The 15,036-nt window shown below is 42.1% G+C and overlaps 1 protein-coding gene across 1 annotated transcript in view; it reads right to left on the reverse strand.

The window, feature by feature from the left end:
- Positions 1–15,036, reverse strand: part of aspscr1 (ASPSCR1 tether for SLC2A4, UBX domain containing) — a 235,646-nt gene that overhangs the window by 177,014 nt on the left and 43,596 nt on the right. Inside the window, exon 4 of the mRNA XM_038778314.1 lies at positions 14,377–14,477. Coding sequence (XP_038634242.1) covers positions 14,377–14,477 — 101 coding nt within the window. The remainder of the gene's footprint in view (positions 1–14,376; positions 14,478–15,036) is intronic.

The following is a 15,036-nucleotide window of genomic DNA, read 5'->3' on the forward strand; positions in this document are numbered from 1 at the left end:
ATTGCACATTCTTGATTTTCATTGCTCCAGTACTGGTGGCCGTGCCTTAAACTATCTGGGCCCTAAGCTCTGGAGTATCCTCCCTCAACCTCTCAGCTTCTCTAACTGTCTTCACCTTGAAGACAATCCTTAAAATGTACCTCTTTAACTAAGCCTTTGGCCACCTTCATGCAGCTTGGTGTCAAACATCCAGGTGCTCCGGTTTACTCTCACATGTGGGGGCTGTTTAGCTCACTGGGCCAAATCGCAGGCTTTGAAAGCAAACCAAGGCAAGCCAGCAGCATGGTTCGATTCCCGTAACAGCTTCCCCGGACAGGCGCCGTAATGTGTCAACTAGGGGCTTTTCACAGTAACTAAGCCTACTCGTGACAATAAGCGATTTTCATTCACAAGTCCCGAAAGACATGCTTGTTAGGTGAATTGGACATTCTGAATTCTCCCTCAGTGTGCCCGAACAGGCACCGGAATGTGGCGACTAGGGGATTTTCACAGTAACTTCATTGCAGTGTTAATGTAAGCCTACTTGTCAGCACTTTTGTGAAGTGCCTTGGAATGCTTTATTATCTTTGAAATTTCTTTTTCCAATAAGAGGAAATCTAGCGTGACCAATCCCCCTACCCTGCACATCTTTGGGTTGTGGAGGTGAGACGCACGCAGACACGGGGAGAATGTGCAAACTCCACACAGACAGTGACCCTGGGCCAGGATCGAACCTGGGCCCTCGGCACTGTGTGACAACAGTGCAAATTACTGCGCCACCGTGCCACCCAATGGAAACCATTCTAAGACGTTGACAAAATAATAGTAATTTTCTTGCAGGGTCTGAAACATATTAAACTATTTTAGCTGATTGGCAAGTATTCAACAATTATCATGTTTCTGTTTCTAAATTCTAGAATAAATCCAAGATAGTCAGTTTGACTTTGAAACAAGTTATTTTTAAATTTACAATTAAGAGTTAAGAATGAAATGATGTACTGGATTAGAATGTGATTTGTAATATTTAGTGTTTGACAAACGCAGCACAAGATGAAAGTACACTTATTTGTCTGGCAATAAGGGTCCCAAGTGAAATAAAAGCGATAGTGCCAACAGCATGTCTAGAACATCACAGTTTACAATTCATGGTTAAATAATACGCCAAAAGGCATGTCAGGCTTGACAAAAGGAGATTAAGTTTCTGACTGGCCGCTTTCGATGGAATAGGCTGACAACATGCAAAGAATCAAGGAATTCCAGATCCAGATTTCTACACACTGTTGTTCACAATGCTCTCAATTTTCTGTAAATTACCATTAGCACAAAGATGAAAGTAAATGACAAAAGAAATGGCAAAACGTGTGCAGAAACATTTTGTTGCATAAAAGCAATGTGCTGACTGATGTGTACTTGTATGCACAAACATACCTCAGCTACTCAATAGACATTTTTTTAAATGTTTTTGCACAGGAAAGGGAGGCAATATCACTTTGGAAGCTGCAGATAGAAAACGGCTGTGGAGGTTAACAAGGCTCACAGTTGGGGCGGCACAGTGGTTAGCACTGCTGTTTCATGGAGCCGAGGACCCGGCATCGATCGCGGGCCCGGGTCACTGTCCGTGTGGAGTTTGCACATTCTCCCCGTGTCTGCGTCACTCTCACCCCCACAATTCAAAGATGTGCAGGATTGGCTTTGCTAAATTGCCACTTAATTGGGGGGACAAACAAGGTTCCCAGTCAGTAGCAGTCGATCTCAGTTGTTGAGCTGGTCATACAAAAGATGAATCATAACTATTGCAATTTCAGATCAGGAAACCCAATTGCATTTTGCACCTTCGTGACAAAGTAGAAACATACTAACAGCATTGTTGCATCAGGTCCCGAATTGTATATATTATTATTCCTTTCTTTTAAAAAAAAATTACATTTTAAAGATCTTTCTTCATGAGAAACATTTGTCTCACATGGAGAAATTGGATGAAGTGTGACGAACAGGTGGACAGAAAAGTACAGTTTACAAAAGGTAAAAGAGCCAGAAGGACATGAAAGAGTTGACTCAGGCAAGCAATATCAGATGAGCATAATTTTTTGCAGTGAAGGGTAAGTACAATATAAAATATAGACCTATTGAATGCTGAGGAATTCAGCAGCAATGTGCATTATTTAATTCAAAGTGTACTCAATAAAGAGCTAAAGTACAGAGATGAAGGCTTAGTAAACTTGGTAAACAAGGTGTTGCAAGAGGAAATTGAAAGGGTTTGCAGGTAGGTAAAATAATTAAGGAATAGCCTATTCATTCTTCCCCAAAGCATGCAAGTATTTAATTTTTAACAGTTAACATTTCACCAATTACACACAGGTCACTCGATAAACACATTTCAAATGGTTCTATAAAGCTAGAAAGATGATGCCGTGCTTTCACATGGACAATTATGAGAAAAGTATTCAAAGTCAAATAAAAATCTTGATAAGTTAACATTGACCCGGGTTTGATCTAGTCAATCAGCCTCTTCATGGAGAGATATGTCAAATTATGGCCACACATTTCCTTCCACTCTTTCCCCTCATCTCCCTGTGAATCAGTTTTGGTCATCATCAGAAACTGAAGCACCTGCACATCTTTACCACTCCAGAAATAAATTGTACGGATTTGTACATGTTGCGAAGGATAGCTGCGAGATACGGAACAGACTTCAATCGGTTTAAAATGGTCCTGCCTTTTAAAAGAACGGATTGCTGCGCCCCATATTCTCTGGCTTTTGCCACTTTGTCAGAAATAATTCAAAGATTAATTCTGTCTAGACTAAGGTGCACTTGTTGAATACTTTTAACCGCACTTTGAAGGGGAGACAAGAAGAAGCTCTTAGCTAGAAGGGAACAGTCACCATTTCGTCTGCTCTCACACTTGACAAATTGAGTATAATTAAAAGCAGATACACTTGTGAAGACTTAAACAGTATCAGGTATCTGAAGGAAATGGAGTACACATCAATGTTGCGGGAAAAAAACTGCAAATTAAAGAATCATAAAATGACAGCAGATACTAATTATGTGCGATGTATATTTTTCACAAAGGTTTCTGTAACCAGAAAAAACAAAACTGCATTTGATACTTCTCTTCCATGTTATATTAGGAATGGATTAAAATCACATTTTTAGCAAAACAACAGTGTTTAAAGCTTCAGTTCTACTACCTAAATGTTGATTATGGTTATTAGCCTGCAGATTTCTCCATAAAGAGGTGGATAAATAAAAAAACAAAATGAAAAACATCAAAAAGTGGAATGTCTTTGATGTTCTCCACAACATGGTGGGGATTAGCACTGGATATTCTGATCACATATTACATTTTCCCATATGCAATCTTGAAAACCAATTGATTGATTACCATGTAAAATTTGTTAAGAGCACATTAAAGGGTCATGCAGCATCGAGAGGAATGCAGAAAACATGTACATTTTTCAAATTACTGCTCGAATTTTTCATCTTTTAAGATTACCCATAAAATTGAAACGTTCACATCTTTAACAAAGGGAGCAGTAATTTAATCAAAATGCACAAGCAAAAAATACTAAAACCAAATCACCCAATAATATGTTTTGTCCATACCCTGGGTAACGAAGGCCTTGGGACAGATTGTGCAGTGTCCCTGCCTCAAAGCCACAAGTTCCAGGTTCAAGCCCCACCCAAGACATCGATGGCCAAGGAAGGTGTGTTCGTAACGCGGCCAAACAGGTGAAGTATCACCCTGCAAAATCCTTCCAATATACGCCAATGGCAGGTGGTAAAAGTAGTAGAGACTATTAGTAGAAACTCCTGGTCAACCACGCTTGATGTGGAGTGTTGAACCCTCAAGCTATAAGCCTTTGGGGACAGACTAGCAACCTGTTCCTGCAAGAACCAGCCATGTCTGCTTTGTGCACCACTCGGTGCAGGAAGCAAAACAAACAATGTTGAGAATTTCATAATGAACGAGGGATTTTTCACATTACAATCAAACTAATCTTCAGTGCAATTGTCAGTTAGGTCCTTTACTGTACATTACATTTGTACTGCAGAGCACCACAATTATTTTATATTGACTGAAAATTCCACATATATGTTGGCCAACAAGGTGAGAACTGAAACATTGAGTTGTGAAGATGCCTTCTTAATATATGTTCAGCAAAACTTTAGATTTCTAAAGTTTTCTCTCTCTCCAAAATTATTCACCCCTCCGTCAAACCATGACACTTGTTTCATTGCCTGGGTAGCATCCGTTGCAATTAACTTGCTCAGGAGTCTCTGAAACCAGTGCTGGCAGACAGGCATGATGCCTTGCAGAATGATACAGCACAAAATGCAGCCATTGTGAAAGTACCTGTGAAAGGTTTTTTTAGGCAGAGCTATTCAAGTAACCCTGCTCCCCTGCTCTTTCTCTACCGCCCGAGAAATTGCCCTTCAATTATTTGGCAGCCAGACCTGCAGAGATTTTCCAGCATTTTCTCTTTCGTTTCAGATTCCAGCATCCGCAGTAATTTGCTTTTTTTCTTCAAGTATTTATCCAGTTCTCTTTTGAAAGCTACGAATGAATCTTCATCTCCCGCTCCTTGAAGCAGATCACAGCTCTGCAAAACAGAAAGGTTTCCTCTGTGCATGGCATTGAGAGCAATCCAGATTACTGTCTTTGAGGTCCTGCTTTTTAACTTTTTCCCCAGCTGCAGAAACTAACTCAACTCTTTTCCTTATTGTCATCACTTCCCACAAGGGATTTCTGGCTGTTTCCCTTCTGCCCTCAACTCATTCTGCACCTTCTCATTAATGTCCTTCATCTTGGCACCAGGGAGGCTCATACCATCAGACTCATCCCGTCACGTCCTTTCCATCTTAGAATTCAACAGGCAAATGACAATAATACCACCAAATTTATTTAGAATCAAGCTGTTGCTATTAACTCACTTGCTCATCTCTTTCTGATCTACTTCCATGAATATTTTGCTGCCTTATTTCAAAATTTTGCAGCATTTCCTTATGCGGTTCTTGCGCCTTTACTGCCTCCAGCTTCACCTATAGTTTCAGGGACTATAGCCATTCTTATAATAATTTTTACTAGTATCACAAGTAAGCTTACATTAACACTGCAATGAAGTTACTGTGAAAATCCCCTAGTCGCCACGCTACAACTGCGCATGTACGGGTACACCGGGGGAATTCAGAATATCCAATTCACCTAACAAGCACGTCTTTCGGGACTTGTGGGAGGAAACTGGAACTCCCAGAGGAAACCCACGCAGACACTGGGAGAACCCACAGACTCCCCACAGACAGTGACCCAAGCCAGGAATCGAACCCGGGTCCCTGGCATTGTGAAGCAACAGTGCTAACCACTGTGCAACCATGCCCCCCCCACAAACTAGGTGCATGCAATGTTTCTTCAACATCCGATCCATCATTTACAAGATCCTTGGCCTGAATCATTTCTCTCGCGTTTGCTTTTGGTCCAATGTAATTTACCCTGATAACTACATTTTGATGTCTAATCTGAATGAGACTATTCTTACTCCAAAAACATGGCCTCCTTGATCTTCACTTCATCTCTTCCTTCTTGCAAATATTAGCTTTTGCTTTTGTCTTCTTTTGCCAAAGTTTTCCCTTTGTGAAAGCTTTTATTCCTTGCTGAGATTCAATTCCGCAGGCACTCACTGCTCTCCACTGGACCTTTTGTTTCACTTTTTGACTTGACATTGAGTGTTCATAGCTACTTGGCTGCAGTACACATCACTGCAGAGCCTAATCCTGCTCCTGTCTGTCCTTTGTGCATACTAATTTCCAGCAGGGCTACCCAAATAACGATTGAGGGGCCAATTTTCTTTTGCTTAATCCAGGAGTACAGAGGCCAACGTTAATGAACCTAATAAACCCAAGACATTTATTTGGCATGGTAGCACGATGGTTAGCACTGTTGTTTCACAGCGTCAGGGTCCCAGGTTTGATTCACAGCTTGGGTCACTGTCTGTGTGTAGACTGCACATTCCCCCCGTGTCTGCGTGGGTTTCCTCCGGGTGCTCCGGTTTCCTCCCACAAGTCCTGAAAGATGTGCTTGTTAGGTGAATTGGACATTCTGAATTCTCCCTCAGTGTACCCGAACAGGCGCCAGAGTGTGGCGACTTGGGGCTTTTCACAGTAATTTCATTAGAGTGTTAATGTAAGCCTACTTGTGACACTAATAAAGTTTATTATTCTACACTGCACCACTATTTATTAGACAAACTCAAAAATGATCCCCGAGAAGCAGCACGGTGGTGCAGTGGTTAGCATTGCTGCCTCACAGCGCTAAGCTCCCAGGTTCGATCCCGGCTCTGGGTCACAGCCCATGTGGAGTTTGCACATTCTCCCTGTTAGCGTGAGTTTCGCCCCCATAACCGAAAGATGTGTCGGGTAGGTGGATTGGCCTCACTAAATTGCCCCTTCATTGGTAAAAATGAATTGGGTATTCTAAATTTATTTTTAGAGGTAGAGTTTTAAGTTATTTGCTTTTTCTTTGTTTTGTTTTTATTATTGGGAACATTTTCATTTTGTTCTTATATTTGCAATAATTCTTGTTCTATATTGTACCTGTTTTGCTTTGAAAATGTGTTTGTGGCGTTATTTGTAAAAATAAAACTAATAAAAATATATTAAAACAAAAAACAGGTTCAGTCTGTACTCTTCGGAGTCCAAAAGAATGAGACATTATGATTGAGCAATAACAGATTCTTAGGAGGTTAAACAGGGTGAATGATGGGAGGATCTTTCCACTCATGGAAGAATGTAGGACGAGAAGACATAGTCACAGAATAAAGGGGTGCTCATTTAAGTTGAATTTGAGGAACAATTTCTTCTTTCAAGCGTGGTGAATCTTTAGAATTCCTTACCCAGGAAGCTGTGGAGGCCGAATCCTTGAACATTTTCACGCCTGAGATCGATAGGTTTTTAATCAGTTGGGGAATTAAGGGTTACCGAGATACAGCAGGAAAGTAGACTTGATGTGTGTTAAATCAGCCATGATCTTTTTAAATAGCAGAGCAGGCTCGAAGAGCTGAATGGCCGACTCCTCTTCTATTTCTTATGGTCTACCCTTTTCCATCCATCGACTCAAAGAATTGGTGTTCGGTGGAAATTAACTCATTCAAACACGAAAGACAGAAAATGCAGATGGAATTTTACCAGCTCGATTCTACTGGCTTTGAGAAAAATTGTCTGCCTTTTCATTAGGGCCACAAAAACATATTTTATGGAGTACACGGATACTTGAATCCTTAATACTTTGCACAATTCATTACTTTGATTCAAAATAAAAAGGAATTTTAAGAGGATGTCCTAGACCAGAAAGAATTAGGCAGCTGGCAATGCCATATAACTGCATTCTTGAAACGTTGTTCATAAAATGCATTAAATAAAAAACAGGTGCAAACTGTAACATTTTTGCCATTCATCTTCCTTTATTCAATTCGAAAGTAGGCACAGTACACTTGCAGCATATTTTCAACAAGAGGCTTGGTAGCTTTACTCAATCCATAACTTTCCTCCAAGGATGGTATGCATAGGGGTTTTTCTTTAAACACAGGGTGCCATCCTTTTGACCTACCTGTGGAGCACTTCAAATCCATCAAAATCAAATGGCCTGAATACACATTAAGCAAATTCCTCAGGCCATTACAAGAACAAAACAAGTGCAAGTTAATCAGGTCACAAATGCCACGAGCAATTAATTGTAGCTAGCTAAAAGTGGCAACCTCAGAACAATTGACTGACATTAACCTCAGGTACAAGCATCAAACTCAAGTCATTCGTTTGGCTCAAAACATGATCTATTAAACAATTCCATTTTTGCCCTGCACTATTCATTAGCCCTGCTACCTTGCAAGGCACTTTCAATTTTGAAATGGTGCGCTTTGGCGAGGAAAGATGCCAGCATTCAGGAAATGAAACACTTCTGCTGCATTCGACATCAGCCTCAAGTACCTTGCACTCTCCAATAATATTTTTCAACCTCCTGCTAAGGGAAGAAATCCCTCGAGGATTCAGGCAACATTTTCCACGTATCAGCACCAACCGTATCAGTGGCACAGTTCTGCAAAAAGGTGAATATAATTTAGTTGGTATAAAAGACAACTCTTAAAAACCCCGAGTAACACAATTTGCTGCTTTCCCCCCCAAAAAATAGTCATATATTACTACTTAGGTGTGTTCTTGTGTTACATGTCACGCACCATGAAGGTTTCTACGAACCCAAATTGATAGATCAAAACCAGAACAGAAAATAACAAATCAAAACAAAATACAGCAACTGCTGCAAAGCTGAACTAAGAGCCAATAATGCTGGATAAACTCAGCAGGTCTGGCAGTGTCTGTGGAGAGAGAAACAAGAGTTAACGTTTCTTCAGAACTGAAGTGGGGTTGAATTGTAATGGATTATATAGTTAGAGGCGGGGTGGTGAAGCAGAATAGGTCAGGGATAGGTCGGAGCCAAGGAGAAATTGACAAAAGAAATCATGGACACACGTCAAAGGGAGTGTTAATGGTGGCATTACGGGCTAAAGAAGTAGGATAATAAAAGGCAAGGTGGCAGAATGTAGGGCAGTGCTGTGGCACAGTGGTTAGCACTGCCACCTCATGGCGCTAAGGTCCCAGGTTCGATCTCGGCTCTGGGTCACTGTCCATGTGGAGTTTGCACATTCTCCCCGTGTCTGTGTGGGTTTCACCCCCACAACCCAAAGGTTTGCAGGGTAGGTGGATTGGCCATGCTAAATTGCCCCTTAATTGGAAAAACTGAATTGGGTACTCTAAATTTAGATTTTAAAAAAGATGGCAGAATGTGTTTCTGGGAGAACAAAGGTCAGTGCTCAGCGAAATCGAGACAAGGTGGGTTTCCTTCTGTGTGTGTTTTATAGCGGGTGGGTTGCACTGAGACAACCAAGGAAACTTCACTTAAATTTGCCTATCTAATGGAAATTTCAGCAGATTACACAGTTGCTAAAGGAATTGAGCCATTATTAAGCAAGTTAGTTGTACATTACAGAATGCAGTTGAACAGCGTGTGCCATAATCACCAAGCCAGGGAATAGCTTCCACAGTGGCTAACTGCAGCTCTCTGAGCCCTCCACTGAATGTTGTCAGGGGACAGTCTTCAACGATGTGAGTCATTGATTAGCATGCACCACAGCTGCAGTGCGGGTTCTCTGCTAGGCCCCACTTTTGCCGATTTTCTGCACAAAGGCCTTGGCAGTGCGGATACAGTTGGCGAGGCAGGTTGGAGCTGGGTAGGCGGGCTGTGGGGTCTGTGATGAGAAAGTGTTTTTTTTTAATGGTGGTGTGTTGGTTCCACTCCTGCTGCCACAGGGTCTCTGCCGTAATTCCTAGGCAGGATGGTCTTAGCCATTCATGCTGGCTTGAAGGGAGGCGAACAGCAAGTGAATTGGTACAGTCTGTAGCAGGCTTGGCTAATGTAAACCTTCTCCGGGAACTTTCTTGTTGCAATCTCCCTCCTTATGTGAGGAGGTGGTATGTTGTTCAGGACTGGGAGCCAGGGTAGTTGAGTTGATTGGACGGAACCAGAGAGGATGTGCATTGTTGTGTTGGGCTGGGTAGCTAAAAGACTGGTGTGGCTGGTACCATGCAGTACTCTGCAGATGAGTAATGATGGCAAAAGCGGAGGTCCTTAACACAAAAATAATACTAGCGCTTGAAGCCACTGAAGGAATCAGTAGTCTTCCACCTGTCCTTCCAGGTGAAAGACGTGGTAAGAATTTTCGCTGCAGTGTTTTCATCTTTCCCCAAACCACACTAAGTCACCTTGAAGTTAATGATAAGGCTGTGGTTAAATACCAAAATGTTTTGAAGGCATCTTTTTCTGAAGGCTTCCTTTTCAACCATTTCAAATGTATCATATAAATCTGAAGAACTGCCTGCAACTCTTTTACTTTCAAAACTGTTTCATTTAACTAACTTGGTGTAAAAAATACCCCTGGTTATGCGGCAATCCAATGTCACCTGCAGTATGCAGCTACTCATTTATCCACCTATTCAGCTTCTCTGATGTACCAACCAGTTTCCTCAAGGTCCCAGTACTTTTTCATCTCGCATTCCAAATGATTCTGACCTGACATTTCAACAAATATATTTCTATTTTATAAACGCTGAGTTTTATAACTTCAGCACAAGTATTACCAACTCCCCATACAACCCTCTTCCCCACACCACCCTTGAAAAGGTTAAACCCTTGGAGCTTTCGTTGGATCCACGTGGCAACACTAGCTCCGCTCTTTAACCTTCGTCAATTGCTGCTGAAGCTATCGTTAGTTACTAAGTCTAGAACTGGTTGTGGCACTTTGATTATGGTTTGGACCATAAGATATAGAAGTAGAATTCGGCCATTGAAGTCTGCTCCGCCATTCAATCATGGCTGATATGTTCGTCATCCCCATTCTCCCCATAACCCCTGATCCCCTTAATCAAGAACCTAACTATCGCTGTCTTAAAGATACTAAGTGATTTGGCCTCAAAACCTTCTGCGGCAAAGAGTTCCACAGATTCACAACCCTCTGGCTGAAGAAACTCCTCCTCACCTCAATTTTAAAGGGTTGTCCCTTCTGTCTGAGGCTGTGCCCTTGATTTCTAGGGCTGGATCCTCCGCTTAGCCGGCAACGCACTCAAGGTGGCAAATTTCCCAGAGGCGTGGGGGTGCCCACAATGGGAAACCCCATTGGCCGGCTGGTGGGATGGAAGATTCTGCTGCCGGCGGGGGCTCGCCACACCAGAAAACGGGACAGAGAATCCCGCCCCTGGTTTCTCCTGCTATTGGAAACCATCTTCAAGGTGTGGACCTCCTGTCTTTTGTTTTGTAACTCTTGACCCATACCTCTTATTCTGACCCCCATTCTAACGACCTCAAACCAAATACACAGCTTTGTCCTTCAAATTAGGCATTAAACTGGGATTCCCATCTTCCCTCTCAGATGGGTAGAAAAGATCTGAAGCCACTATTTGAAGAGCAGCAGGGAAAATTTCCTCAATTTCTTGGTCAATATTTATCCCTTAAACAGCATTAAAATAGATATCTGGTCATACATTTCACTGCCATTCATGGCATATTGGCATGCAAACTGGCTTCTCCATTCCGCCTTATTACAACAGTGACTACCTTTCAAAAATACGTAATTTGCTGTGAAGTGTTTTGGGACTGTGATTGAACCGGATTGTCAGAATATTTTGTCCAAAACTACAAATATGAACACACAGTAGCGGTGTTCTTGAACAAAGAAAATACTTTTAATAAGGTTTAGCACAATGGCCTACAAAAGATTATCTCAGCTCTAACATTCCCTGCGAGCCGATTCAATGGATATCAATTTTGCTGGCTGTGCACACATTTAGTGCTAAACTGCTGGCACCAATTTCAACAGGGTTTTTCTTACCCAATGCCAGGAGCGCCTGTGAGTTTGGTTAACAGATTGTCCCTCACATATCTTCATGACATTCCAACATCCTGAATGAACGCCAGTTTGCTGATTGGTGTCACCATTTGGGTATCGTCCACAAGCTCAAAATCAGCATTTAAAAAGTTTCAAGAGCTATCTAACCTGGACGAATGGGCGTAATGACGGTAAATTTAACACAAGGAAATCGCTCGGTGCTGTTCTCCAAAAATAAGTAAACACGAGGAACAGGATGTGAAGACTAAGCGTGCAGTCAAAATGAGTCAGTATCAGCAGCCAGCCAACGTTCCTGGGCAAAACTTTCCAGAGCAATATGGCATGGACACAGTTCAACAACAGCTCTGTGGAAATAGTCGCAGAGTCAGTCCCATTTTATTGTTTCGGCTAAAAGTCCCACGATCCATTTAGTCCTGAAATATGGCCTTTCAGCTTGATGCATGCAAGTCAGCCAGAGATTAAGACTCCACTGGCAATCCAGAGCCAAAATAAAAAGGCGGTACACTAATTCTTATGCATGACCTGCTCAAACTGGCAATACTAAGGTTTTGACACATCATAATAAAATCACTGCGTGCGAACCTTCAGCTAGAAAAACATAATACTGGAGGTCACATCTACAGACTTTATTAAAAAAATGTTCTTATATAAAACAGCGAGGTTGGAACAATATACTTCGAGAAAGTATCAAATTTAGTCTAACTAATCATAAAGTTGCATTTTAATTCTTAGAATGGAAAGTCCAGGAGAAGTTACATCCAGCCTAGGCTGATCAGATCTTTAAGTTTCTCAACTCAGCCACTGGAACACTGAATGCACATTGATATTATACAAAGATAAGGAACTATGGCCAGGACTTTCCAGTCCTAGTGTAGCAGCTCCCGCCATGAGCCAACCAATTTTCGCGCCTACCGACTTCGCGGGTCCCTCCAGTGGCAGGACTGGAAAGACCCGGCCTATATTTCTGAAACATTAAATCACAAATAATATTTCCAAAATTAGCTCTTTAATGGAGCCGCAGGTTTAAACACCGACAAGTTAAGCTTTACAGCCCAAAGGATTCTGAGATTTGATTGGCAGTCCGTGTTGAGTTAGCTCCGCCGTTTTGGTAGGGATATGGCAACTGCCCTTCCCAGACTGGCCAGAGGGAAAACTGGCCAGGCTTCCTGCTCCCAACTGATAGGCAGAGACCCCTCCTGGAAATATATACATATGGACATCAGGGCAGGGCAGTACTCATTTTAGTTGCGATACCCTTAGATTTGAACACCATGCCACAACTCATTCTCAATATTTAACCACAAACACTGCTCATGTGGATGAAGTACAAGAATGTTCTCATGGGCTACATCCCAGCAAGGAATCAATAATTTCAGGCAGGGGGACAGAAATAAAATGGAGAAAACTTGGCAATATAGGACCCCAATCACATCAAAGCATGTCAGATGCAAAATGGAGTGAATTTCTTCAGCAGTGCAGTAACTTGTACCGTAAGAGCAATTTTGAAAAACTTTTGCCTTTTGATTGGCCAAAGACTGGTTTCACAAGCTACATTTTCAGCTTGTCAATAATGTTTTTTAATAATAATCTTTAGTGTCACAAATAGGCTTACATTAACACTTCAACAAAGTTACTGTGAAAAGCCCCGAGTCGCCACATTCTGGCGCCTCTGTAAACTGAGGGAGAATTCCAAATGTCCAATCCACCTAACCTGCCTGTCTTTGGACTGTGGGAGGAAACCGGAGCACCCGGAGGAAACCCACGGTAATAACATTCCGATTCCGCACAGACAGTGGCCCAGCCGGAAATCGAACCTGGGACCCTGGCGCTGTGAAGCCACAGTGCTAACCACTGAGCTACCGTGTTGCCGGAGAGATAAAACAAAAAGCCAAAACAGTAGCTTGCACATTTTCCACGCCAAACAGAAAACGGCTGGCTACAAGTGAGGAAACACAGCTGCAGCTTCCAGAAGAGAGCATCAGGACCAGGAGATACAAAGAACAAAGAAAATTACAGCACAGGAACAGGCCCTTCAGCCCTCCCAGCCTGCACCGATCCAGATCCTTTATCTAAACCTGTTGCTTATTTTCCAAGGCTCTACTTCTCTCTGTTCCCCGCCCATTCATACATCTTTGTTATGATTAGATTTTTTTGATATGTTAATAACCAAAAAACTGTCTGGTCGGTACATGCTGCAGCTACTTGAAGTAGACTCTCATAATTTGCTTTAAGTTACTTCCGCCATTTACTATCGATAGACAATTACATAGCATCTTTAAAAGAAACCCCATAACATCTGTGAAGTCTGGTAATCTAGCAAGGATGAAAGATAATCTTACGAAGAACTGAATATTTGACAGAGGCTAACAATATTGCCTCTATCAGCAGATTTAAATTTAAATCTGGTGTTGAAGTATATCATTACATTTTGTACATGCACAATTATCTAAACCAAAAAATTAATTAAACAAAGAAATGATGGAGTATGTAAGGAATGATAAAGTGTGAAGTGTTGGGGTGCACGGTGGCACAGTGGTTAGCACAGTTGTTTCACAGCTCCAGGGTCCCAGGTTTGATTCCCGGCTTGGGTCATTGTCTGTGTGGAGTTTGCACTTTTTCCCCCACATCTGCGTGGGTTTCCTCCGGATTCTCCAGTTTCCTCCCACAGTCCAAAGATGTGCAGGTTAGGTGGCCATGGTAAATTGCCCTTAGTGTCCAAAAAGGTTGGGTGGGGTTGCTGGGTTACAGGGATGGGTGGAGGTGTGGGCTTAGGTACGGTGCTCTTTCCAAGGGCTGGTGCAGACTCAATGGGCGGAATGGCCTCCTTCTGCTTCTCCTTCTGTAAATTCTATGATTCTATTGAAATCTTACTGTACATGTTGAGTAGTAGGGGAACACTGCCCTGCTCCCAATTCAATGAAGGACAAAAAAGAAACATGACTCACTTGGTCTCAGGAAAGTGGTCAAGAAGATCCCACAGAGTCAAACCAGGTTGAAAAAGATGCTGAAGCCTGGGTCCATCTTCAAGCTGCAAAGCAATCCGAACCTTTAAAAAAAAAATCAGTAAGAAACATGTCAAATATTTATAAATTAAATTGATTATCTCAGCCAGAGGCATTCAATTAAAGCAACACCGTTGAAACATTAAATCAAGGACACCCCAGTATAAAATGCAAGGTAGTTTTCTTTCTCAATTCCCAACTAAAAACTGCAAATAGCAGTATTCCCACGAAGCCACAACTTTTCAAAATGTGTGTGGGTTCTTTCCATCCCTTCTCAAGATGTGGAGATGCCGGCGTTGGACTGGGGTGAGCACAGTAAGAAGTCTAACAACACCAGGTTAAAGTCCAACAGATTTGTTTCAAACATGAGCTTTCGGAGCACTGCTCCTTCCTCAGATGAATGAAGAGGTAGGTTCCAGAAACATATATATAGACAAAGTCAAAGATGCCAGACAATGCTTGGAATGCGAGCATTTGCGGGTAATCAAATGTTTACAGATCCAGAGATAGGGATAATCCCAGGTTAAAGAGGTGTGAATTGTCTCAAACCAGGACAGTTGGTAAGATTTTGCAAGTCCAGGCCAGATGGTGGGGGGTGAATGT

The sequence above is a fragment of the Scyliorhinus canicula genome, chromosome 18 (genome assembly GCF_902713615.1).
Source record: "Scyliorhinus canicula chromosome 18, sScyCan1.1, whole genome shotgun sequence".
In the NCBI taxonomy this organism is placed as follows: Eukaryota; Metazoa; Chordata; class Chondrichthyes; order Carcharhiniformes; family Scyliorhinidae; genus Scyliorhinus; species Scyliorhinus canicula.